A 25,858-nucleotide genomic window follows, 5' to 3' on the forward strand; every position below is an offset into this window, starting at 1 on the left:
CCAGGAGTTCTAGTTGAATTTTTGCCCAGGCTGTATTTTTATCCAGGTTTTGGAGTCTCTCTCTTCTGGATTGTATGTTGAGCTTCCTCACAATTGCAGTAGCTCTTAAAGAGTGCAGTTCTTTTTTTGTTTGCCCATTTTTTCCAGCCTACTTTGGACTCCCCTTTGTTAAGGGGAGGCTCTGCAGCACTTCTCCAGCAAGGGCCTGAGCTGCTCCTGTTGCTGCCTTCTCGGAATGTCGAGTGTTGTGTCATTGCAGGACCTGCAGCCTCCCATGGAGGCCAAAGTCTGACTGCTGCCTTCCTGCTCTGAGCGAGTTTCTGGCCTGGCTTTGGGTCGGAGCAGTAGACTGTTGCTGCTGAGCTCAGGCAGAGCTGTGGGCTTCCCTTTGGCTTGGGATTCCCGTGCTGGTTATGTTCTTGCAGGCTGGGCTACATGCTGGAAATGAGAGCCTGCTCTGTTGCTGGGGTCTGAGTCATACTGCTGCTCCTGCTGCCTTCTGAGCTTGCTCCTTTCTCCAGACCCGGGCCCCTGCACTGGGCTGCTCCTCAGGCCACCGTGCAGCTATGACTTTGAGAAAGCTTCCAGTTTGCCCCTGTCCCTGCGGCCGTGTCCTGGAATGGGCCAAATGCAGTTTCTCTGCTTGGGTGCCGGGTGGGTCTGTTCCAGCGTCTGCACATTTTTCTGTGTGGTTCCCAAAAGACTTGCTGACTTCTTCCTGGATTTCCCCATCAGGATTTGGTCTAGTGCATTTTCTAAATTTGTTTAGAGGACTTTTGTGAAGAGGAACTCGGCTCACTACGCTCTCTTACCTTGGCATCTTGAGCCCATTTTCATATACATTCTTTAAAGTTCCTCTGTCTGTGGCTTCATTAGTTTAGAGAGCTAATGATGTGAAAAGGCCTCCCCCAGTGCAGATCTGCAGGGTCAGGGGCTATATGTCACAAATTAATTAAAGAGTGCAGTTTTGAAATGGTTTCTCAGCCACTAATTTAAAAAAAAGTGCTTTGAAACAAGAAATTAAAATGTTGCCCTTTCAAAACTTTAAAAATATGCAGAAGACTAATTTTAAAGCAAGAGTTGGATGATTAAGCCACATGTGAAAACGTGTGTGTGTGTGTGTGTGTGTGTGTGTGTGTGTGTGTGTGTGTGTGTGTGTGTTTTGTTGGGAAAAAAAAACATTGAGTATCCAATATCTGGCAGACATAGGTAGTTTATAAATGCTCAGTTAATTGATTGGAGACATCTAGGTGACTCACTGTATAGGGCACTGGCGCTGGAGTCAGGAAGACCTGAGTTCAGATGAAGCCTCAGACACTTTACTAGTCAGGGGACCCTGGACAAGTCACTGAGTCTCTGCCTTACTCCACTCGAGATGGAAATGGCAAAGCACTCCAATATCTCTGCCAAGAACATGGCAGTCTGGTCCATGGGGCCCTGAAGATGAGACGTGACAGAAAGTCTGTACAGCAATAACAGAAATTAATTGATGGTGTAATGTAGTAGAAACAGTTCAAGTGTAGAATGAGTTACTTTCTCTGGGGAGAGCCTCTGTCACTCAGAGGAGTGGATTCCGTCAGTGTCCCGAGCCCTCTGCACAGGAACGGCAAGAAGGCTGGGCAGGGAAGGCGAGCTCTGCCCCTGATCCTGCACCAGGCACGTCCTTACTCTTGGCTGCAGCTTCCTCAGCTTTCCCATAAGTGGCTGGCTCTAGTTAAACGCTTGTAGGTTCTTCCAGCAGCGGGGACCTCCTCTTTTTATAGAATTGCCTGGAGGAAGAACTGAGATTAAGTGGCTCTTGGCCCCTGTGGCCGCACCTGCCTCTAGCGAGTATCTGGCTGGGCCCACCTCTCTAGGCTTTTGACACATTACTGCCCCTTGTCATGTCCCGTTCCTGGCGGTCTTGCCCTTCACTGTCAGTGGCATTTGGAGTCCCAGTCCCATTCTTAGGAGGTGTGTGACCTCCCTCCCACTCTGCTTTCTGTTCTGTAAAATGGAGAGAATTACAGCAATCTCCCTACCAGGGTGTCAGGATGTATATAAAGTGCTTTACAGAACTTGAAAGTGCTAAATAAAAATTATCGCTGTTATTACTAGTATTATTCAGTGCCTATTTCTTTCATTTTCATGTTTCATAGGACATATTGTGATGGGGTCCCCCCCCCCATTAAGCGTCTTTTCACATTTTAAGTGCCAGATTTTTTTTTAAGAAAACGCCCCTTTTAATTAAAACTTTTTTTTTTTGCTTTAAAAAGAAACCTAGCAACCTTAGAGATGTTAACATCAGTATGTTTTAATTCTATTAAAATGTTTAAATGCTATATGGAAAATTCCAGTAGAATTCTTTTTGCTTTGTGGCTGCTACTGGCTGGCCTTTGAGTGTTTCTTGTGTTGTCCACATAAAGGGCCCTCAGGGCTCGGCTCCTGTGGTTGTGGTTGGTGGTGCTTGGATTCCTGGGCTTTTGCTGACAGACTGAGTGGTGTGTTAAGAGCAGCATCTGTCCACCTTCACCATGTGCTGAGCCCTGGCTTTTGTATGACATGGACCCGTGAGGCCTTCCAGCTTTTCTTTGGACGAGGCAGCCCGGGCAGGCTCTCTTGACCTCTTGGTACTATGCACGAGAAGCTGGAGAGCTACATCTGCCCAGAGGAGTTCTTTGGCATGCTTCTGGATGTCTCTCACTTCGTTTTTCCTGCTGTCAGGGGTCCCAAGTGAATCCAGATCAAATTCATGGATATTGCTTTACAACTGTCTCATCTATTTCAGTTTGAAAATTGAAACAGACCCTGTGAGTTTTTGTAAGTAAGGCAGTTCCCTCTACTTTGCATTCCTGAAAAGCATGCTGAAGTAAATCTAGGCTGAGAACAGGTGGGCGTGGGCGTGGGCTTGGGTTCCCCTGTGACAGCCTGGGATTGGCTGAAGCAAATGCCTCAGACGCCAGGGTTCTTGTGCAGAAAGGACAAGATGGGAAATTGAATAAGTTCTGGTTTATTTGTTTTTCTTACATAGCATCCTCCTGTTTGTCCTTTTCCAGGAGTTTGCTGCCCTGACAAAGGAACTCAATGTCTGCAGGGAACAGCTTCTTGAAAGAGAAGAAGAAATTGCTGAGCTGAAAGCAGAGAGAAACAATACTCGGGTTAGTAAGTCCCAGCTGCCCGGGGTCCTGGATGGAGGGATGGGTGGACTGGTGGCTGGCCTCTGTAGGAGAGCTTAGGGGTGACAAGAAACACCTCCCTCCTTAGTAATGGGCACTGAGCAAGATGACACGCCCTTTGCTCTTAAAGTTTTGGGGTTTTTCATGCGGTAACTGTGTAATTGACTAAGTGAACGGGCAGTTCAGTTCAAGTCTATAGGAGGGCCCACCCCACCCCCATTTATACTCTCAGTAGAGTGTAAGTTCCTTGGGGACAGGGCTATGTTTTTGCCTTTCTTTGTATCCCCAGGGCCAAGCGTATTGATTATGTTTGGATTATGTGTTACATTTTGGTATTTTTGCCTTGAGAGACTAGATTAAAATAGTGTAAATTTGTTTTAATAGGGCAGATTGCTGTGACTTAAACCATTCCTTCCAACCTCCAAATGACACGTCTGTCTTCCAATTGCCAGTAAACATTTATCAAGCACCTACTGTATGCCTGCTAGTGTGTTAAGATTGTGCCTTAAAGAAGAATGTACAGACAGGCTTGTTTCTGACTTGGTTTTGGTCTCTCGCAGCTGTTACTGGAGCATTTGGAATGCCTCGTCTCCAGACACGAGCGATCTCTAAGGATGACAGTTGTGAAGAGACAAGCGCAGTCTCCCGCAGGAGTGTCCAGTGAGGTGGAAGTACTCAAGGCGCTGAAGTCGCTGTTTGAGCACCATAAAGCCCTGGATGAAAAGGTTCCTAGGGAGCGCTCTTCTCCTTCCCCCCGCCCCCACCGCCACCACAGTCACCCAGCAGCTGCCCGACACCCGTTCAGGCTGGAGGCACCGTCTTTCTCAGTATCTTGTGTGAATTCATCCCAGGGGACTCTCCTGGCCTCTTGGATTTTCCAGCTTAGAAAATAGGCATTTCTTGGCCCTAGACAGGATTCTGTGTGTTAAAATAATCTCTAGACTTATAATAGTCAGAACCTGTGTACCAGAAATGATTTTCTGTGCAGGAATGGGTAGGCATAAGTGGTTTTTTGGAATTTAGAGCCCTTCATATAAAGCGAAGCTTTGCTGGGGATGAAATAAACGGAAAAGCATTTAACTTTCTTTCCTGACTATTTCAGCCTGTCAGTATTAGCACAGTCACCTAGTCCTGAAGGTGTTTTTCTTGTTTTTTGTGTTATAGACTCCTTGGGCAGTCTCACAAAGCCAACATACCCCTTCTCTGAATCTTTTTTTTTTTCCTGAACACATAAAATAAAATACAAAGGATTACAAAGGGAACCAGTTAGGTTGGAATACAGATGTAATTTTTTCCCCAGTCTTAAATTCATAGATCCCTGGAAATTTCTTCAAGGTTAGAGTTAGCCCAGGTTAGCCCCAATCTTGTAGGTAGAAACCTAGACAATTATTTTACTTGTTTATCACTTTATTTTAAAGGTGAGAGAACGGTTACGAGTAGCCCTGGAAAGGTGTAGTTTACTGGAGGAAGAGCTGGGTGCCACCCACAAAGAGGTGAGTGAATGCCCCCCTCGGAGGGAGCTTTTAACAGCACTCCGAGATCGTGAGATCATCCCCTCACCCTCATCCCGATGTATCCCACCTCCCGCCACCTGTTTGTAGGGAGCCCTCCCTCCTGCTGCTCTTGTTTTCTCAGGAAAAGATGAAGCCCATATGAACAATAACAAATGTGTGCTTTTCTTTGCACAAATGGGGCCACTGATGGTTTACAGACTCCCCTGATGCTGTTCTTACTTGGGCCCATTTGTGATACACAAAGAGTAGCAGCAGTTTCTGATGGTTCTAAAGGAGGCTTTGTTATTTTTATATTCTGTAGAGATGGTGAAGTATATTTATAATTATATAATTTATCAATATGTTTCTATTGTTATAGAGATGAATTCTGTTTATGTGTTTATAATTATTACAATTTATTAATATGTTTCTATTGTTACATAGAGATGGTGAATTAGAATTGGCATTGATTTGCTTGATTTTTAGTTGATGCTTCTGAAGGAGCAGAACAATCAGAAAAAACCACTAGCAGATGGGATGCTGGACATGAATCATGAACAGGAAAACACACCGAACACAAATGGAAAGGCAGGTCTTGGAGTTTGTGCAGTGAATATGTCTGTAATGCCCAGGAAGGCTTCTTTGGAAAGGTTTTCCTAAAATACCTGCTTAGAGCAGAAATAGGGACTGGGTCACATAAGCCCCCACGTGCCTAAATGAAGACATTTCCCTCTATTTAAATATTCCACTGGCTCTTTCTCTGGGCAGGCTGCCACAAAACCTAATTTTTGTTTTGACAGAGATCTTCTGATGGGTCTTTGAGTCATGAGGAAGACCTAGCAAAAGTGTTAGAGCTCCAAGAAGTTATAGATAAACAGTCAAAAGAACAAAGCCAGATGAAGGAGCGGCTGGCGGCTCTCTCCAGCCGGGTGACTGAGCTGGAGGAAGACCTGGACACTGCCCGGAAAGATCTCATCAAGTCTGAAGAAATGAACACCAAACTGCAGCGAGATGCCCGAGAGGTGAGTAGTGAGCCTTTGTTGTGGAGGAGGAGGAGGAGGAGAAAGAGGGGTGGGCGTAAGGAGGAGAAGAGGGAAGAGGGGGACCAAGGAGGGAGATGATGACGACTGGGCCGGGATCCTCACTGTTGGAAGTCTCTGAAATGTCTCAGAGTTCCCAGTGGCTCCTCTGTTTGCCATGGCAGAGTAATGGCTATGAAGGAGCCTTCCCTGTCGGGGGTGGAGTAGGGGGGCTAGCACCTTCGCCTTGTCCTCTGCTTCTTGGCCTTAAGCATCAGGGGCTGCTGGTGAGCTGGGGATTTTTACTGTACATTACACCATTGTGTCAGTCTGTAATAGCTGTAGATCTTTTAGTGAACTTTATCCTTTCGAAATACCTTCTCTGTCTCATGCATCACTCCCCCCCCCCCACACACCTCTTCAAATCATTTGGGTTATGTGAATTGTATATAAAACAGATAAAGAGATACATCGCACTAGAGTTGATTCCTGACATTTGTTTCGGGATTACCTTCTCTATAAGAATTGAACTGACTTCTCAGAAACTCGTGGAGCAAAGGCTGGGTGACTGCTTGTCAGATAGGTTTTAAAGAGGATTCGCATCCAAGCAGGAGATGCCTGCGATTACCTATCAGGCTTAGGGGTGGGTATGGGGAATGGCTTAGAATGGCCCAAAGGCCGTTGCTACTTCCTGTCCTACAGCAGACAGACAGCGTGTTGTAATAAGGTAAGGATGGTTAATACTAAAGATCACTCTTTTTTTAATGTTGATAAAACTGTGAATCTTCCTGAACTTCATGCTGGTCAATTTGTCCATCCTTGCACATTCCAGCTTCTTGCTAATGACTTACTCTTGAGTAAGTCCTTGACTTGCATTATGGTAGCTGTTCCATACTGCAGTGTCAACATTACCTGTTGACTGAGTTAAAGGAGTTAACATTATTGACAGTCTCCAAGGAGTCTGGCATTCTGGCCTCGGTTTGTAAGAAAGGAGCCCTGTTAACGATCAGCTAGAGAATGGAGTCAGGTCAAGGAGTACTGGGTGTAGAATATTTGTGGTTAACCTAACAGTGGGTGTGGGCAATGTGTCCATCCTCATGCTTGGGAAGCAGCTGTGAGGGGAGCGTAGACGCACTTCTCTGCTCACCAGTGCTGCCCTGACAGCACAGTCACAGCAACCGTAAGCTGGTTCTCCTGCCGTCTCTCCGCTCACCTCAAGTGGTGGACAAGGCAGGTCAGTTAAAAGAAGCCTCCATACCAAGCACTTAGGGCAGCATTAGCAGAAAGACATAGGATGGAGAAACACACTGCTGCATGGGTCTCCCTAGGCAAATCACTTCACTTCTCACCGCCCTCAATTTCCTTATCTGTAAAATGGGCGTGACAGATGTGCTTCTTTCCCAGGCTCACCCTCTGTAAGCTTCCTGGGATTTTGTTAAGTGTGGTAGTTAAGAGCACCAAGCTATATAAGTGTGAAAAGAAAGAAAGCCAAACAGATCAAGTCACGTTCCTTTCTTAGGTTATCTGGGGGAAGCAGTCAGATGCGTTATGTCTCACCCAGATCTGAACAGCCTGCTGTGGAGGCTTTGTAGCCCTTCTCGTTAACTGAGCCCGTGGGATGACGTTGGCCTAGTCGCAGCCTAGTGCCTCCTAGCACTATGAGTGTGACATTACAGCTTCAAATCTGAAGTGCCCTGGCACTCTGCAGCTATTTTCTTGGGCCAGACCCTAATTTTCCTGATGAAAATGAGAAGTAATGTAGCCTTGGGTCCAAGTGTTTAACCCTTTTCTCTGAGATAAGGTCTTTACCTTTGTGCAGGACAGACACCACCATATGTTTGTCTCTGTATCCCTTGCACTGGGTACAGGGCCTGGCAGAGGGAGAGATTTGTGAGTGCCCATTGGATCTGAGTAAATGACTGAAGTAGAATTGTGGAATCAGTTCAGAGGGACCCTAACCCTAACCCTAAATGGCCGCCTGCTCATTTGCTTTCTGACCTCAAGTCAGCCCCCTCTCCGAGTGGGTTGCTCCAGTTTAGAAGAGAGTTCCTCACTGAAAGCTTAAATCTGCCTCTCTATGGCTACCACCCATTGCTTTGAGATTTTCCACTTTTCAGGAGGTCTTATTCTTAGAATCTTTTATTTATGATTCTATATTTAATTAGTTTTAAAATTCTTTTATTGAAAAGTCACTGAAGTGAATTAAACCATGTATATGTCACCTATAGTACTCATCTGCCTCAGTAGCACTAGTGATATATATAGTTATATTTAGCAGAACAATTTTTCATATTAAGAATGTATTTTGAAAAGGTTTCTCTGTGTAATTTTGTGATGACCAGATTTCACATCATGCTTTTGCATATGACTCCTCTCTGTAATCTCTGTGTGTCTGAGCATCTGCTTTTTTCTCTCTCCCTCCCCCAACATACCTGTTCTCATGTAGGCCATGGCCCAAAAGGAGGACATGGAAGAGAGAATCACAACTCTTGAAAAACGCTACCTCGCCGCCCAGCGGGAAGCTACCTCGGTGCACGACCTCAATGATAAACTTGAAAACGAAATCGCTAATAAGGACTCTCTACATCGACAGGTAATGCTTATTATGGAGGGTGCTGGACCTTTTCTCTGGATTTTTTTCACTGATAGAGATTCAAGACCAGCATTTTTTGACTGTCATGAGTTTGGACAGAAGGCGCTCTTGTTCTCAGGCTTTAGAAGTCTGAAGTTTCTGCCTGTTTGGGGAGCCTGTGCTTACTTGTGCAAGAATTCTGTGTCTTCACAAAACTGGATTGTTCAGGCAGGCCCTGTGGAGCCAGTGGCGGGCTCCAGGCCCCTGAGGTCAGCAGCTGCACTTGGGCCACTTCTTGCAGCTTCCTCACTGAGGCACGGAGAAGCGAGGGAGAGCCAGCATAGTTCGCTTGCTTTGATTCTTGTTAGTACCTTGGGTGAAAGGGCTGATGAGTGAAGCATTTGAAAACATGTTGCCCTTGCTCCACAGGAGAGGTTATCCGTCATTAGTTAAAGGGTGACTATGAGAACTGAAAAGCAGCTGTTTGGCTCAGTGTAAGGAGCTGCCATTCAGCATGAAGATGCATTGCCCAGGGGCCCTCCAAAATGTGTGACTCCCCAAAGTTCTCCCTGCTCACATTTGAGCAGGCTCACCATTCAGCTTGGTTTAGTGGTGAGAGTTCTTGAGCTCTTCTCTATGTGTGTGGCCCAAGGGGACAGAGAGAAAAGCCAGCCTTCCTGTCCTTGGAGTGTGTAACACACCTACCCACCCACCAACCCAGGTAAGTCCATGTAAGTTCATTGAATAAAGGAGTGCGTGAACAGGCAGGCAAAACTTCCTGGAAGAGGTGGCCCTGAGGTGATCTTTTGAGTCTTAGACCTTGAAGAGCTGAAGGTGAGGAGGGATCTCTCTCCAAGTATGATTGACAGCATATGCAAAGGCAGAGGCAGAGGATTCAGGGCTGAGTTGGGGGCTGGTGGAGCTCAGTGTAGCAGCTAGAGCCAGCTGGGAAGGAAGTGAGGGGTGTAACTTTACAAGAGCAGTGACCCAACATCAGGGAGCAGGAGAGAGGAAGAGAAGGGGTGAGGCTGTGCTTTGTGTGTGGGCTTCAGATTGGCTCGTACTACTTACTTTGCAGGAGGCTTAGAGCTCAAGACCTGCTCTTGGGCTTGTCTTTGCAGGTCACATAGGAACTAGCCTCAGAAACACATCACAAAACTGCCTTTTCCTGATTTTTAGGACCATTTGGTTTTTTTAAAGAGTTTACCTTTAGGGCATTGAAGAGAAGTGGGATCCACCAGAAAGAGCCCTTTCTGGGCCAGAATTCAGTGAGGAAGAAGCGCCCTGGGGCTGTGTTCTTGTGGGAGGCTGCAGCCCACCCAGCATTCACACTTCACCTAGGAAATACCTGTCTTGTGCTGTAACAGCTGGATTTTGTTCCAGAGTGAAGACAAAAACCGCCAGTTACAAGAACGCCTGGAATTGGCCGAGCAGAAGCTGCAGCAAACCTTGAGGAAAGCGGAGACCCTGCCTGAGGTGGAAGCTGAGCTGGCCCAGAGGGTGGCGGCGCTCTCCAAGGTAGGGCCAGTGACCCCCCCCCCCCCCCCCCCCCCCCCCCCCCGGGGCCTGGGGCAGGGCACTCAGGTTCAACATAGTTGATTGTCCCTGAATGGTTTCAGGTTCTGTGCTCTTCCTCATCCTTTGTTGGGGAATGCTAAGTGGTGAAATGTCACATCTCTGCCTCCTTTGTGTGATTCCTAAAAGCTTTTCCCCAGTTGGTGGTTTTATGTAGTTCGTGTCTCCCTAGCTTGTTTGAACTAAGGATTGCTGCCTTGTAGAGAAGCCCAGACAACACCTGCAAAGCCCGGGGGGGTTGGCCTTCCTCCCCGGGAAAGGGTTTTCAGGTTATGAGGAAGAAGCTTTCTCTTAAAAATCATATCTGATAGCCAGAACATGCAGTGTCAAAGAGCAGTTTCTTCATTTCTTATTCTTAGAAGGCAATGAGCAGTGGGAATCCTTATTTTAAACATTGACATGTGTGAAACAAACCTCCTGGCAGTTTGACATCTGGAGCTGTAACCACATTTCTCCTCTCCCTCTGTGGATCTGCTTTTTGAAGTCTCCTTTCTCTTCCACTCCCTGTTATCTTTATCATCTCTTGTTGAATTTGTAGTCTGACCCTTTGTCTTCTGGAAACTCTGCTGCTAAGGAGGCTAGACTGTTCGAACTTACTTCCAAGCTTAGGAAGGTAGAATCCTTTGCACACCGGTCCCTGTTTCTGCTTGCTGCTTTTTGCTTTCTGTGCTACCTGAGGCCGCTTAAGGGCTGGAGACACTTTTCGGGGGTGGGGGGGGGAGGCGAATTTGAAGATTTCTAGCACAAACCTCACTGCCGGCACCAGACGTTGTACAATTCACCAAGGGTGGAGGATGGCGTGCTCACTGTTATCACATGAAAACTCACAGGTTTGTGATAGAATGAGGTAGACGCAGTACCCACCGTAGGAGGGAAAACCGTCACTCACCCAGCACGTCCTGCTTTTTGCTATGGCAGTGGTTCCCCCCCAGCATGTTGTCAGTGCTTTGTAATGATGAGGCCAGACTAACGTGTTTGGCCCCGGCAGGCTGAAGAGAGACACGGCAACATCGAAGAGAGACTGCGGCAGATGGAGGCCCAGTTGGAAGAGAAGAATCAAGAATTACAGAGGGTGAGTATGCCGCCGGTCTGAGGACAGAGGTCCTGGGCCATCGGGTGACTGTCAACTTGTCCTGTGCTGGCTTTTTTTCTTTCTCCCACCTCTTTCAGTTTGCTGCCTTGTATTCTTCTGTGGCACCCGCAGAATCACTCAGAGAGAGATCCTGAGAGTCACGACTTTTTTGTTAGTAAGCCACTCATTTTTAAAAAAATTTTATTAATTTATTTTGATTTATCAACAATCACCTCCATACGCTTTTGAGTTGAAAATTTTTCTCCCCCTTCCTCCCCCCCACCCTCCCCAACATGGCACACAATCTGATATAGGCTTTACATTTACATATCCATGAAACATATTTTCACAGTAGTGAAGTTGTAAGTGATAATTAAAACCAATAGGAGGAACCATCAGAAAGATGAAACAAAACTCAACAGAAGGTAAAAATAAGTAATAGCGATTCAACTTCCATAGTTCTTTCTTTGGATGTGGACAGCATTTTCCATCCCGAGGCCTCTAGAGAGGTCTTACATCCTTGTAATGCTGAGAAGGGTTCAGTTTAACAATCTTAGTCGTTGCATAACGTGGCTATTATTGTGTACAAAGTCCTCTTGGTTCTGCTCACTTCACTCAGCATCAGACCATTTAAGTCTTTCCAGGTTTTTCTGAAGTCAGCCTGTTCATCATTTCTTACAGCACAATAGTATTCCATTACATTCATATACCACAACTTGCTCAGCCATTCCCCACTTGATGGGCATCCTCTCAATTTCCAATTCTTTGCCACCACAAAAAGAGCTGCTATGAATATTTTTGTACGTGTGGGTCCTTTTCCCATTTGTTTGATCTCTTTGGGATACAGCCCTAGAAGTGCTATTGCTGGATCAAAGGGTATGCACATTTTTGTAGCCCTTTGGGCGTGGTTCCAAATTGTTCTCCAGAATGGTTGGATCATTTCACAACTCCACCAACAATGTATTAGTGTTCCAATTTTCCCACATCTTCTCCAACATTTATCCTTTTCCTGTTTTGTCATGTTGGCCAATCTGATAGGTGTGATGTGGTACCTCAGAGTTGTTTTGATTTGCATTTCTCTAATCAGTAACGATTTAGAGCATTTTTTCATATGACTATAGATGTAAGCCACTCATTTTTTAAAATAAGTTTTATTGATTTTTTTTTATATCACTAAAATTTTCCTCAGTATTTTTCCCCTGCCCTCTCGCAGAGAACCATCTTCTATAACAATATTTTTAAAGAAATAAAAAAGAGGAAAGGAACAAATGAGCAAAATTGATCAATATATAAAAAAATCTGAAAACACATGCAATGTACCGCACTTGTGGACCTCCCACCACTACTGAGGAGTGGGGTTGGGGGGAATGACTTTTCATAGATTTTCTTTGGAGCCATGCTTCTTTTGTCTAATTTTGCAACATTCACTTTTTTCTACCTCTGAATATGTTGTGACATTCACTTTGGGAGGGAGGGAGAGAGAGAGAGAGAGAGAGAGAGAGAGAGAGAGAGAGAGAGAGAGAGAGAGAGAGAGAGAGAGTGTGTGTGTGTGTGTGTGTGTGTGTGTGTGTGTGTGTACACATGTGTATGTATGTATGTATGTATGTATGTATGTATATGTATACACATACCTTTATAATCTTTAATAGGAAACCCTTATCAGGAAAATTGATACAAAGATGTTTTCCCCCATCGAATACTTCTCTTCTTGTTCCAGATGCTTTATATTTTGTATGTGCAGCAGCTTTTCAGTTTCTTTTTGTCAAAGCTTTCTGTTTTGTCTTTTGTAATTGCTTCTATCCCTTGTTTAGTTAATAATACATCTCTTATGCGTAGCTTTGAAGTTTGGATAAAAAAACTTGAAGATGGAGGCAAAACAGGATTTTATATTTGATCTTGGGTGTTAGGGAGCAACTGGAGTTAATATTGAGTAGGTGTGTAACATGGTCGGGCCTGCACTTTATTTTTTATTTCTTTATTATTTCTTTAATTTTTTGGGGGGGTAGTCAGGATTAAGTGACTTGCCCAGGGTCACACAGCTAGTTAGTGTCTGAGACTGAATTTGAACTCAGGTCCTCCTGACCCCGGGGCCAATTGCTCTGTCCACTGCAGAGACCTGCACTTTACAAAAAATCACTTTGCCTGCTGAGTGTAGGATGGATCAAAATGGGGAGAGACTTGTGTTCAGCAGACCAACTGGCAGGCTCTTTCAGTATTCTGGGTGTAAGATGATAAAGGCCTGCCTCAGGGTGGTGACAGCGTCTGCAGAGGGAAGGCTGCGTGTGCAAGAGATGGTATCGAAGTCAGATTGATAGGCGTTGGCAACGAATCAGACATGGGGAGTGAGGTCCAGGGAGGGGGCGAAGATGACCTTAGGGTAGTGGGAGGATGGTGGTGTCCTTGATAGCAGTAGAAGGTTTGGGAGCAAGGGAGCTTGGGGTGACAGGTAATGAATTTAGTTTTAGACGTAGTGAGTTTGTGATAAGTCTGGGATTGTCCACTTGAGATGTTCTGGAAGATGCTGGAGATGTGAGAGAGATCGGGACAGAGGTTAGGACTGGGTAAGTGGCATGAGAATCATTAGCGCACCCTCTGGAATCAGGAGTACGAGTATTATTAGTCCTGTTTTTCAGATGAGGAAACAGGCTCAGACGTATTCAGTGACTTTTGCCCCATGTCATGCATTTATTATATGGCAGAACTGAGATTTGATCCTAGAGTATTTGATTCCACGTCTGGTGAGGAAGGCTGTTTTTGTCTCAGTTTGAGGAAAAACTTCATAGCAAATTGAATCCTGTAAAACCAGTTGATTGTATTTCATGTTGGCGCTTTCCTGGTTAGAAGTGTTGAGATGGAGTGTGGCTGAGTACCCCTGCCAGTAGGAGGGCTCTGTCTCTAAGACTGTGATTTCCATGGGCAGATCCAGTGAGGATCAGCTGTGGCTGCCCTGCGAATTCTGACATGCTGCATTGTGTAAAATCTGAGAGTCACGTTTGTGAATATCCTGTCACCGTGGATCTCAGCAGAACTGACTGGCTTGGAGTTGGGAGAAGCTGTCAAGCTCATGGTTGTGACTACAAGTATTCCAAAATTCTGATTTTTGCTTGAAAGCTGATTTTATACTTGGTAACAGATACTGTCAGTTGTTTTCCTTGAAATGACAGACTGACTTTGTTCATTTTCGAGCATCCAAGCTTCTCTTCAGCATAAAGGTTGGAGGTGGGTATGCAGCAGTAAGTGGTTGGTGTGCTTTCCCGTTCCATCCCAGAATACTCAGAAAGTGCATCCTGAAGGGTCACTTTGAGTTGCCTCCCCGAGCATGTCCTTAGTCAACGTGGCCATTCTCATTGCTGTGACTGCTATGACCAGGATGGTTTGTCTTGTTTGCTTGCTGTTTTACTCAGCCCTGTTACTACAAATATCAACTCAGTTGTTCCAGAATAAACCAGGAGATTTAAGCACTGGAATATTTCATCACTGCTTGTTTGTTGCTAAGCATTCATTCACTTAGATTAGTCGATATTTATATTGGATGAGTACAAGCAAAAGAGCAAGTCTAGCCATGTTTGGAGAGTCACCCATTCCAAAGACAATCGTTTAATTCTGCGGTAGTGATATTAACTCAGTCTTCACTTTTGCCACTAAATTTTTAATTCACAGGTGATGTAGAATCTGGAAAACTCCATTGTACACTCATGAGAGAGAGAATGAGAGTTAAAAAGGCAAATAACACCTTAATGTTATTATGAAAATAGTTTTGACTTTGAGGACTCCCTGAGAGGGTCTCAGGGACCCCCAGGGGTCCATGAACTGTTTTAAAACCCCATGATTTAGACAGAGTCCCTCTTTCTGATCGTGGCAGCCCACTTCATTACTCTTCCATAGCTGGTTCACTCAGCTGCCTCTTTTACCTTTTCAAAGAATAGACACTGCACATGGCCTCGTGTTTCCTTCTGATTTTTAATACTGAGCAGTGGCATGTGGAACTTAGTCAATCTACCCCACTTCCAGAACTTACTATTTCTGTAATCAGTTTCTCCACTTGGAAAATGGGAATTGGATCCGATGGCCTTTCAGTACCCTTCCTGCTTGAAATCTGGGATCTGAATCTCCTTCCCTTGGGGGCTGTGAAGGAAATGCTTTGCAAGACCTTCAAGTGCCATGTCAGTGAGAGTAACTGAGCTTTAGGGTTTCAAAAAAAATTAAGTTCCTTTACTAGCTATAGTTTCTTAAAGAGGAGAATCAAACGTCTGGTTGTTTTTCCATCACTGGTGAAGAATAAAGTGCTTTACCTTGAGAGGAATGCAGCGGTGGCTCGGAGCAGTCCAGACCATGCAACCTAAGAGACTCCCAAGAGGCATCCCAGTCAGCAGTGTTATCAAGAAATCGTGACAGAAAGAGCTGGGGGCTGGTCATACATGGACACAGGTGGATGGCGGGAGTGCTCCAGTGATGCTCTCGTGCCATTGGGAAGAAGCAGGGAAGGCCCCTGTACCCCAAGTGGATGCCCTTGGGTGATTCTTGTGTGGGAGCTGCACAGGACTGGCTGAGATGGACCTTAGTGGAGAGGATTCCTAAACCGAGATGATACATTCCTTGGAGTAGCTGGGTGACCTGGCCCAAGCTGTTCTCCACACGTGGATGTGCCAGGGCTGCCTCGTCTGTTGGACGGGGCCTCACTGGTGGCTGTGTCTAGGATGCTCCAATTCGAGGGAGTTCATTGTGACTGAGAGCAAATTAGAAACAGTGAGATTAATCAGAGCACCCATTGAGCTGTAAAACAGTTCTCTTGTCAGCTGAATTAGTTCTCAGCCCTTGACCTCTTAAATTGAATTAAGACATCGCTGTTTTTAAACTTTGGAGTCAGAGGTTTTCTCTGCGTCAAATTAGGTTTCTGGTTGTCTCCTTTTTTGCACGTGAATCTCAGTAGATCTCTGCTTCATGACATAGACTCTGCTGCTCCTATTCCTTCCTAGAGACTTTTCTTTCTTTTGTTTCACTCAGCCAAAGTCTGGGTCAAGGGATCTTTCATCTTCTCCTTGGGAACTTCTTCCTTTGGTTGTTAGAAGTTATCACTCTGTACTCACGAGAAAACTCTCATGACACAAGAGAGAAAGTGAGGAAGAAGGAAAAGGGACTGTGTTCATTTTCTCCTCTCTTGCTGCTCTTCCAGGCGAGGCAGAGAGAGAAGATGAACGAAGAACACAATAAGCGTCTGTCGGACACCGTGGACAAGCTCCTCTCCGAGTCCAATGAGAGGCTCCAGCTTCACCTGAAGGAGCGCATGGCGGCTTTGGAGGATAAGGTATGGGGCGTTGAAGGCGCTGGGGCCACGTTGGGAGAGTCGCCGTTCTGTGTTAGAAACAAAGTAAATTATTTGGGTGAAGTGCTCTGTTAGAAAAGTAGACCTTGGGTTTCAGATGGAAAAAATCACATATGAACTCTTTCACTGTTATTGTAGTTAAGTACTTTCCACCATATAGTTCTCCCATAAGCTCATTCCTTATTTTGGAAAGCTTGTTAATTATTTCTAATCCAGCTTCTTTTTGCTGAGATCTCTCTTGCGCTGCTCACAGACTCTATAGTTTTTTGGAACTTCATAGTTTTCAAAGCATTCTACGTGTCTCCACCCCATTTGTTGATTTCCCTTGAGCCTGATTTGGAAGACTGTTATAGGTGAGACTTTGTTCAGGTGGAGGCCCTGTGTATCAGCAGCAGCAAAGGTTTGCTCTGTTTGCTACCTAGATTTAACCCAGTAAATTGGGACTAGGCTTTTACCTAGACTTGTCTATGTAATGGGAGTCAGGAGCTGTTTAGGGGATGAGAAGGCTCGCCCCTGGTCAGGCATGGGGAAGCACTTGCTATCCCATATGGAGGCGGTATTCTGTATGTGTGTGGCAAGCATTAGATTGTGTAGGATTATGCCTGGGGAAACTGAGGTGGGGCCCCTGTCTCATTCATTAGCCATGTGGCTGATTGGGCTTCTGTAAGACGTGGAGTTGCAGGTTTTGCCCACGGTGACACGGGCAGTTTTCCAGATGCTGGAATTGTAGGAAAAGCCCGGGACTGAATTTAAAGAGATGGGGATTCAGGTTGTGGTTTGGCCACACATTTTTCCCATCACTTCTCCCCAGTTCTGCCAGCCTTGATTTCATTTACCAAATGAAGGTGGTGAAGGAGGTGACTTTAAGGAACCTTTCCATCTCCCGGGGCTTTTTGAAAAACTGTTTTTGGAGCAAATAGGGAGTTCTCTGAGCTCTGCTTCTGACTGGCCATGGCCCGTGGCATAAGTCTGTCTGCCCCATAAGGCCTGGACGTTTCCTGTCACCTACAGTAAAGAGTGTGAGGAAGCGCTCCCTCCATGGCTTGGAGTCCGGTGCTCTGCGAAGGAGGGCAGGCTGGGCTCGGCCGTCATTCTGAGAACTGGGCCGCAGTGCTTTGGCGTGGAGGTTGGGTGGCGACAGTTAGAGTTCATTCATTCTAAATTCTAAGTGTTCCGACTCTTAAAGGAAACGCCCTGCTGCCACGGACCAGTGTCTTTTAAATGACTTTTTTAAGGGACTTCGTGAAATGGGCACCCCAGCTTATGGTGTTGCTAGAGGTAGCATGTTTGGATTTGAAATACTGCTTTTTATAATATCAGAATTTCTTTATCAATTTGAAATTTAATGTTATTAATACAAAATGGCTATTGAATTAACAGATGATCAAAAAGTAGACCAAACATTTACTAATTTACCTACTGTGAAAATCAGTGGTCTCGGCCTTGGGGGAGATACAAACTTGAGTTAAGACCTGCTTGCCGCTTTGAAGACATTTACGTTCTCTGGAAGGCTAGCCGCCAGTCCAGATAAAAGTGTGTCACCTTAACTAAGCCCCCAGTGAGCTACAAAACAAAACCAGAAATGTCTGTTGATGAGGGGTAAGCCAAGCCGCTCTATGGTTACCCCCAGTGTACCTGACCTCACTGCTCCCCTCCTGGCCCCTGCCAGCCAGCCTCTGTCCATATGTTTGCAGACAGTGTAAACCCAGCTGTGGAGGTGTCAGAAGGGACTCTTAGCTGTGTGAATCTCTCTCTTCTAGAATTCTCTGCTTCGAGAGGTTGAAAATGCCAAAAAGCAAGTAGAAGAAACACAACACGACAAGGTATTTATGAAGACTTGAATGATTTCCGTGGCGTTTCTTTGAGCAGGGAGCCTCTGGGTAGGCAGGAGGCTGAATTGAAAGGCTTCGGTTTTGGGTTTTTTTTTTTTTTACTACTTATTATTTGGTAGCTGTTTTTGGTATCAGTGGGTTTGACCTGAGTACATATTTGGGAAGGAGTGATAATTGGTATTTGTTTTAAAAATAGAGTTGATAGAAAATTTGGGCTGAGGCTTTTGAATATGTTTCATACTATGAATTTTTATTTTACCTTCCAAACACTTTGGATTTGTGTGATTTTTTTTTTCCCTTGAGTGTATAAAGCCCTTTGGGGCAACTTGGTATCTCAGATACATCTTTACTCTAGAGAATTGTGGAAGTTAGTGCTGTTTGTTTTAGGGGATTCTTTCTGGGAAGACTAGTCTGAATATATTACCCTGACCCCTTTTACCTGATAACCACCAGGGGACAGGTTTTCGTGTTTTATAATTAAGTCTCAGTTTCGTTTTAGTGAAATGTAGTAGATCAAAAACAGAAGAGGTGTAGATCCCTCTTGGTTAGGGAGGCCTTGGTCACAGACTGGGAGGTGGAGGTGAGATAGCCGCTGTTCCATGGTCATTCCCAGTGACCCAAAGGAACTTATGCTAGGAGCGTAGGTGCCAAACCCCTGTGGAATTGTGGGTATAGTTCTGACTGCAGAATTTATCTAGATTTAATTCATGTGATTTATAGAAAAGTACTGCTTTGGCTCAGGAACCTGTTTCCCTTGCCCCTTTCCCCAGGACCAGCTGGTGCTCAACATGGAAGCCCTGAGGGCTGAAATTGACCAGATGAGGATGCGTGGTGGCAGCTCGCTGCATCACGGGTGCGTATGTGGATGGCTGCTGAATTGTTACCCAAGAATCTTTTGTTTTCAAGCGTGTTGCTGATTTGTAAAGACTTAGATGGGCAGGAGCTTGGCTTTCTATGAGCATGGGCTCTCTTTCCCTTTGTTGCAGCCGTCCGCACCTGGGCAGTGTACCCGATTTCCGGTATCCCGTGGCTGAGAGTCCCACAGATCCTTATAGCACCACATCAGTATTGCGGCGGGCCCAGAAGGGCCGTCTGGCGGCTCTCCGGGACGAGCCTTCCAAGGTAACCAAGCAGTGTCTACTGGTGTGAGGTTGAGAGAAGCTGAGCATGGGCAGTTTGGGAGGCGTCGTTGAGAAAGCTCATCGTTTGTTATAAATTGTAACCTACTCTTGATTTAAGAAAAGGTTAAAGTAGTAGTCGAGGTTATCCTATGACCCTGTCATATACTGCTTTCACTTTTAAAATAATTTATGTCAGAAGTGAACTTTGTTACATGCCTGTAGTCAGCCTTATTCTTTCTATGCCTTTGAAGAGGCATATCCTTTTTGTATACTTTCAGAATGTCTGGTATTTAAAATATGTTCCATAATTTTAAGGGAGTCATAGTAAGCTGCTGATAAACTTTCCTTTGTGCCCCCCCCGACCAAAGGAAGTAGTAGGTGTTGGGTGGAGGGCCCAGCGTTGCTCTCTTCTTTTGGTGTTTAGTTCTGTTGCCTTGATTGAATAGTGGGTTATCCAGAGGCCTTGCTCCTTTCCCTCCACATCCAGGTCCCTGCCTCAGCCTTCACCCCTTCCAGTTCTGAGGCTAGAAAGAAAGCAGAGGGAAGAGCATTGGGAGGGGAAGTTACAGATTTCTTCATCATGCTCATCAAAGTGTTGACGTGTCAGTAGCTCCAGCTAGCCTAGATTCGAGTCCTCTGGGTTCTCCGTTCCTTCTTAGCCCAGCAGCTTTAGAACTAGCTCTTTGTGTTTGCATTTGACTGTTATCACTTCACCAGGTTATGGTAGAAAGAGGCTCAGGAGCTACATTCAGGGTATGTAGAAGACAACTAAATCCTTGGTTTTACTTTCACTGTTCCTTAAACACTGCTGACTGATGGATGGCTGCAGCGTGTAAGTGTGACATGTTCCCCCCAAAGTATTCCTGTTTGCCTTTTAAAACAAGTTCATTTACTCATGAAGTATGTGACCACATATAGGTACATGAGTTTAGGCAAAGCTGATTGGATCTCTCTGTGTCATTTCACACACAGGTCACTAGAATCTGGTCCTTTCGTTCCTAGGTACAGACTCTGAATGAACAGGATTGGGAGCGGGCCCAGCAGGCGAGTGTCTTAGCGAATGTAGCGCAAGCGTTTGAGAGCGACGTCGATGTGTCTGACGGTGAGGATGACAGAGATACTATTTTCAGCTCCGTGGATCTCTTGTCGCCCAGCGGGCAGGCCGATGCCCAGACGTTAGCCATGATGCTTCAGGAGCAGCTGGATGCCATCAACAAAGAGATCAGGTGTATTTTGATTTGTGTCTTTTTCAGAATACGGGGGGGAGGATGGGGTGTATTTCTGTTGACGTTAAGCAGATCTTAAGTCTGAGCCCCTCTTTGATTGCCCATGTCTTTGAGATAGCCTAAGGGGACTCTTGGAGTTTTCTCTTATTTTATAAAGTCTAATGAAATGGAGAAGCCAGCCTTGCAGTTCAGGTCTGACCACTGCTCCCTTCTACATGACTGTGTGACCCAGAGGCAAATTGCCCCTCTTCTGGCTCTGGGTGATAGTCTGAGAATAGAAATTGGGGAGAGGAGGTTTCCTTAGACCAGTGAAATGATAGGGCCCAGCCAAATAAACTAATTATTGCCTTCCTGCATTGTTCCTGGCCAGTAGGACTGAGTATTGGGGAGCTTTAAACAAGGTTTGAGTCATTGTCACTGTCTTCAGGGGGGCTTTCAGCCTTCCTGGATTACAGAGGCCCCAGGAGTTATGAGATCACACCTGTGGCCAGCCTGGGTGGGCCTGACGGCATGTACATGAGAGCTCAGAAAAGGGAGCACACCTACTCCCAGGCCAGGCTTCATGTAGAGGTTGTACCCAGCTTGATGGGGAGGCCTTGGAATGATAGGAGCAAAGGGAGGAGGCCTGTACCAGAGAGCTATGAGCTGAGGGCTCTGGTGGGGTGGGACCAGTGGTGGAAGGATCACAAGAAGCCTCATTGTCCTCACTCACTCATTTGTTATACTGAGAATTGAGCAAAATCCCTATAGCCTTTGGAGACTGAGCCCCAAACTGCCTCAGGGTTCCATTCGCTGTGCTTTCCTTGTTGTGTGGGGGCCTCCCAGTGACTGTGCAGGACGAAACCCAAGGTGTTTGCATGTAAGAGGCTTATTATAGAACCACCTCTTGGTGACTGGGTCAGAGACTGACCCTGGTCTGGGTCTCATTGTTTCTGGGAAGGAAGCATAACATTGGCCGTGTGGATTTCATACCAATTCCTTTGGATTTCTCGTCCAGACCTACTAAAACACTGTTGCTGTCCACTCCATAAAGCAGTACCCATAGTCCAAATGAGCAGGGCTCTCCTGCCTGAGGAATCTGGGGCAGCAGGGGTAACCTTTAGTGAGGGCGTGCCATGTGCCAAGCTCTGTGGTGGGCTCTGAGACTGATCCCAAGACAGTGAACAGGGCCCACCCTCTGTTCTAGCAGAACACACCGGGGCAGTACATGTGCCTTCTGGATGGACGGCCTGAGGATAAGGGTGCTTGCTCTGCAGATCAGGCCCCGTTAAGCACCAAAGTACTAATGAGCCCTTTTGTTGTAGACTGATTCAAGAAGAGAAAGAAAACACAGAGCAGCGGGCAGAGGAAATTGAGAGCCGTGTGGGTAGTGGGAGTCTGGACAACCTCGGGCGGTTCCGGTCCCTGAGCTCCCTTCCCCCACATCCAGGCTCCTGCCTCGCGGGGTCCTCTCCTCCGGGGAGTGGCCGCTCCACCCCTCGGCGACTCCCTCACAGCCCTGCCCGGGAGGTGGACAGGCTGGGGATCATGACTCTGGTAAGTCTTCGCCCTTTCCTCTCCCTATTCTGCATACATTTCTGTCTGGTCTCTGAAGAAGTGGGGTGCTTCTAGGGGCTCCCTGTCCCCTCACATCCTCGTTGCTTGTGTAGAATTGTCTTTGCTAGCAAGCAAACCAAAAAGCTGGGTGAGCTGAAACTGATTTTGTATTTGGTTTAGTCAGTCTGCAAACTGCTGAAGGATCTTATGCAATGCTCTTTTTCTTTGCTGTGCAAGATCGGAGGGGGCACAGCCTGTTTCATGGCAGCGCTGCTAGAGAAAGCACGAATATCGTAAATGCACCAAGCCAGGATTTGCATTGTGTCCCAGCCAGTTTTGCAGTGTGGTCAAGAGGTAGATTAGAGAAACGGGAGAGAGTTCTTCTGAGAGGGATTTCCTGGACGAGGCAGGATTTCAAGGGCTTCTCCAAAGGCTAACCCTCCTCTTTGACACTCACTGAATTCCATGTGTAGACTGCTGACCCTCATGTATGTGCCATGATGTTTTTAGAAAGCAGCAGCAGTGCTTGCTGATTCCCGGGGAGCCGTGCCTGCTCTGGTGTCAGGAGCTCTGAGCCCCCAGGCAGAGGGAGGGCCACGTTCTGCTGGGCACTGCTCAGGGCCCATGGAAGGTTCTGGACAGCAGCAGGCGTCTGAGGGGCACCTCGAATCCAGGCCTTCCTGCCTCCCAGGTGCTGTCTAGCCACTCTGACATGCTGCCTGCCTCTTGTTCTTTGCCTTGGAGAAAACATGATGAGGGAAGGGTTAACCCCCCAGCTTTTAGATGTGTGCCTAGTGCTGCTCTGATCTCCACAGTGCTAAGATGCTGGCTTCCTAAAGCGGGCGACAGATGCCACCAAATGTCTCGTCAGGGTTCTTGTTTTACTGTTGAATACGGGGTAACCACTCCTGTTTGCCCCCTGCATGTTGCCCCCTGTCACCATCTTCTGTCCTTCCTTTCATTCTATTATTTTGATTTCTAACGGTTTTTATTACTAGTTAGTTCATCTTGATTTTTCCACGTGTTGTTAGCCAGCATAACGTTTTCTCTATGTTACCGAAGTGGGTGTGCCTTGCTCTGTTGACATCAGTCAGGGCCAGGGCAGTCAGTGGTGCCCTTTGGTGACTGAATCTGCCCTGCCTTTGCCATCCCCATTCCTGGTGGATGCGCAAGGTTGTTGCTGTGCCCTCTTTGGGGGCTCTGGCTCATTACTGATGCCAGCCAGAACATCTGTACAGTCAAATTGGGTGAAACTCAGTGTGCTGGCTAACAGACTCTGTACTTAACTGCAATGATTGGTTTTGATTTTGTGTATTATCCTTTTTGTTTTATTATTTTAGCCATCTCCAGATTCATTTTTAATCCAGACCTCAGTTCCCCATCAGTCTGTAGCTTATTCATCTACCTCCCCTCCCAGTTCCACCCCATCCTATAATGAGGCTTCACAGCACTCTCAGGTAAAGCAAAATAGATATTTTGGGGGTGAAATTGTGTGTCTGTATTAGACGTTGAATATGTGAGTGAGTGTTTTTTCCCCTGTCAGTTTTTCTTTTCATTGTTTTGGGCAGCTTCAACAATGGTGAATATTCAGATTTATTTCTTGTTACATTCTCATTCTGTCTTATATAACATGACTGAAGTATCTTCCTTCCTCATTTTCTTCCCTGTACAGTTTTATGAAATGCAGCAGGTAAAAAGGGATCCATGCACCAGCTTCTTTTGCAGGTCTTGCTGTTTTGGACCCACAGAGACACTTTTCTTTCAGCAAATCTGTTAAATTGCCTTCTGCTGAAATCTGAAAGTAGACTTGATTGTACAGTTATGATGTATTAACAACCACTGGGTGATCAGCTAAAAGTGTTCCACCCTTCGAGGAAGCTTTTGGCTGCCCAGTGTTAATAGAGGATGATAATTTGGTATTGGAATGAGTTTTTGCAGGGAAGTAGGTGGGTTGTGTTAAAGCAAGAGACTTTCTGGGCCCTGGGTTCCATTACAGCAAGAGAATTCCTTTGTGTTACTGGAATCTTTTTGATTCCATAAATTTGATTCCATTAATAAAAGTAAATGGAACACTGACCAGTGTTCAGACTTGTAATCGGAATGGAATTGGAGGTTGTTTCAGAACATTTCTGTGCTGTGCTGAGCTTTGGTCATTGCTAACATCTAGGAGTGAGATAAGTCATTACCTGAGAAGATTTGCTCCTTGACAAACGGCTTTTTCTTCTTCCTCTGCCTCCTTTCCCCATTCTTCCTTAATGAGTTCACTTGCTTGATGTTTTTATTTTCAATTGTAGAGTTTACAATAAAACTGGTCTCTCTGAATTTCTTTTCTTTGCATGCATCTTTCAGCCTAGTGATTTAAGGAAACATCGTAGAAAGGTAAATGATTTAGCAACTTCATCTGACTTTGTGCTTTTCTGTAAACTTTTGCAAAACCTCTGGTGTCACACAGTACCCCATTGTTCTTCAGAGTTGAGCTCTGGGTAGAACAAATGGTCTCCACAATGATATTGAGTCTTGCACCACTGGGATAACTTTAAGGTGTCAGAAATAACCCTTAGCTTCTTTTCCTCTGGAGATCGGACAGTGCAGAATAATCTCCCCTCTCCTTCCTCCATCCCCTCTCCCCTTGGGTGCTCTAGAGATTTGCTTAAAGTAGGCTGCTGTCTTTTATACAATATTAACTGGAAGTCTTAGTTGTTGACTTAATTAAGCCGTATAATTTTAAGAGTCATTTAATCCAACAGCCCACCAGTTCTGTGATTCCCTTTATAACAGGGGATCTTTTTTGGGCCTTGGACCCCTTCGGTAGGCTGGTTTAGCCTCTGGATTTCTCAGAATAACATTTTAAAATAATGAAACACATGCTAGATTTCATTTAGGGGAAATGGATGTGTGTAGTTATATACACATATATGTACACACATACACACACTTGAATGGTACCTAATGTTGGTATCTGTTACCAATAACAATGGTAATATAGTTAATGGTGTTGTATGTGTGTGGTGTGTGTGTGCGCGTGCACGTGTTTGGATGCACACATTCATGGACCTCCAGAAATCTATTCACAGAGTCCAGGTTGAGAAATTCTTTTGTAAAGCATTCCAGAGGGGTGGTTTGTCCAGCCTCTCCTTGGTCCTAGTGACAGTGGGCGGCTTCCTGCTGTGAGGAGCAGGAGCCCTGGACATTTTGGAGCAGTTCTAATTGTTCCATTTGGGTAACTCTTGCTGGGTCTGAGCTGTCTCCCTGGGACTTCTGCTCACTGGCCCTGTTCTGGCCCTTCTTTGCTGGGACCAACTCTCAAAGTTGGACATTTGGTTCTTTCTGCTTATTGGCTACTATCCCTGTCCTCTCAGCTCATGTAGCTCCCTCTTCTCCAGGGAAAATTTCATGGTCCCCCATTTCAGGAGCCACTCACGGTACATAACTTGGTTGTGTCCCTCCTGCACAGTAGCACCCCAGGTGTGAATGGAGGCAGCCTAAGATGACTTTAATTGCGGTACCACAAGCTGACTCATTTCCCTTCCCAGGCACTTCGAATGATAGATTGATGGGAAGCCGTAGTACATTGGGTGCTTTTCACTACTATCCCTAGAATCGTTTTTTAAGTGAAAGATTTTTGCATTTATGTCTATTAAAATTCATTGGTTGGTTTCACCCTCTTGAGATGATATGAGTAATTAATAAAGAAATCAGAACAGAATTAATGATTACCCCCAGAGCCTTTCGTGTCTAGGACTCTTTTAGTTGTAGCTTCAAAGAGCTTCACCCTTCTTGTGCTAAGCCCCAGTAAATTAGACTCAGTCATTGTGCTGTTGGTCAGTTTTCAGTGGTGACGCTGATAATTGAAAAGGCCCCTAAGTGCCTACTATGTGCTGGGCACGTTAGAAAATCAGTTTAATGTGGGCGTTTTCTATGGCTGCTCATTGGT

General features: G+C 45.8%; 1 protein-coding gene across 1 annotated transcript in view; it reads left to right on the forward strand.

Moving 5' to 3' along the window:
- The window catches only part of PPFIA1 (PPFI scaffold protein A1), a 101,801-nt gene that overhangs the window by 41,854 nt on the left and 34,089 nt on the right, over positions 1 to 25,858 (forward strand). Inside the window, 15 exon segments of the mRNA XM_078148589.1 lie at positions 3,036 to 3,137; positions 3,716 to 3,880; positions 4,574 to 4,648; positions 5,135 to 5,236; positions 5,449 to 5,670; positions 8,114 to 8,260; positions 9,623 to 9,757; positions 10,353 to 10,427; positions 10,803 to 10,886; positions 16,060 to 16,191; positions 17,970 to 18,032; positions 18,812 to 18,894; positions 19,028 to 19,163; positions 20,165 to 20,388; positions 21,693 to 21,924. Of these exon segments, the coding sequence (XP_078004715.1) occupies positions 3,036 to 3,137; positions 3,716 to 3,880; positions 4,574 to 4,648; positions 5,135 to 5,236; positions 5,449 to 5,670; positions 8,114 to 8,260; positions 9,623 to 9,757; positions 10,353 to 10,427; positions 10,803 to 10,886; positions 16,060 to 16,191; positions 17,970 to 18,032; positions 18,812 to 18,894; positions 19,028 to 19,163; positions 20,165 to 20,388; positions 21,693 to 21,924 (1,977 nt within the window).

The sequence above is a fragment of the Phascolarctos cinereus genome, unplaced genomic scaffold (assembly GCF_003287225.1).
Source record: "Phascolarctos cinereus isolate Bilbo 61053 unplaced genomic scaffold, phaCin_HiC Scaffold_9;HRSCAF=440, whole genome shotgun sequence".
Lineage (NCBI taxonomy): Eukaryota > Metazoa > Chordata > Mammalia > Diprotodontia > Phascolarctidae > Phascolarctos > Phascolarctos cinereus.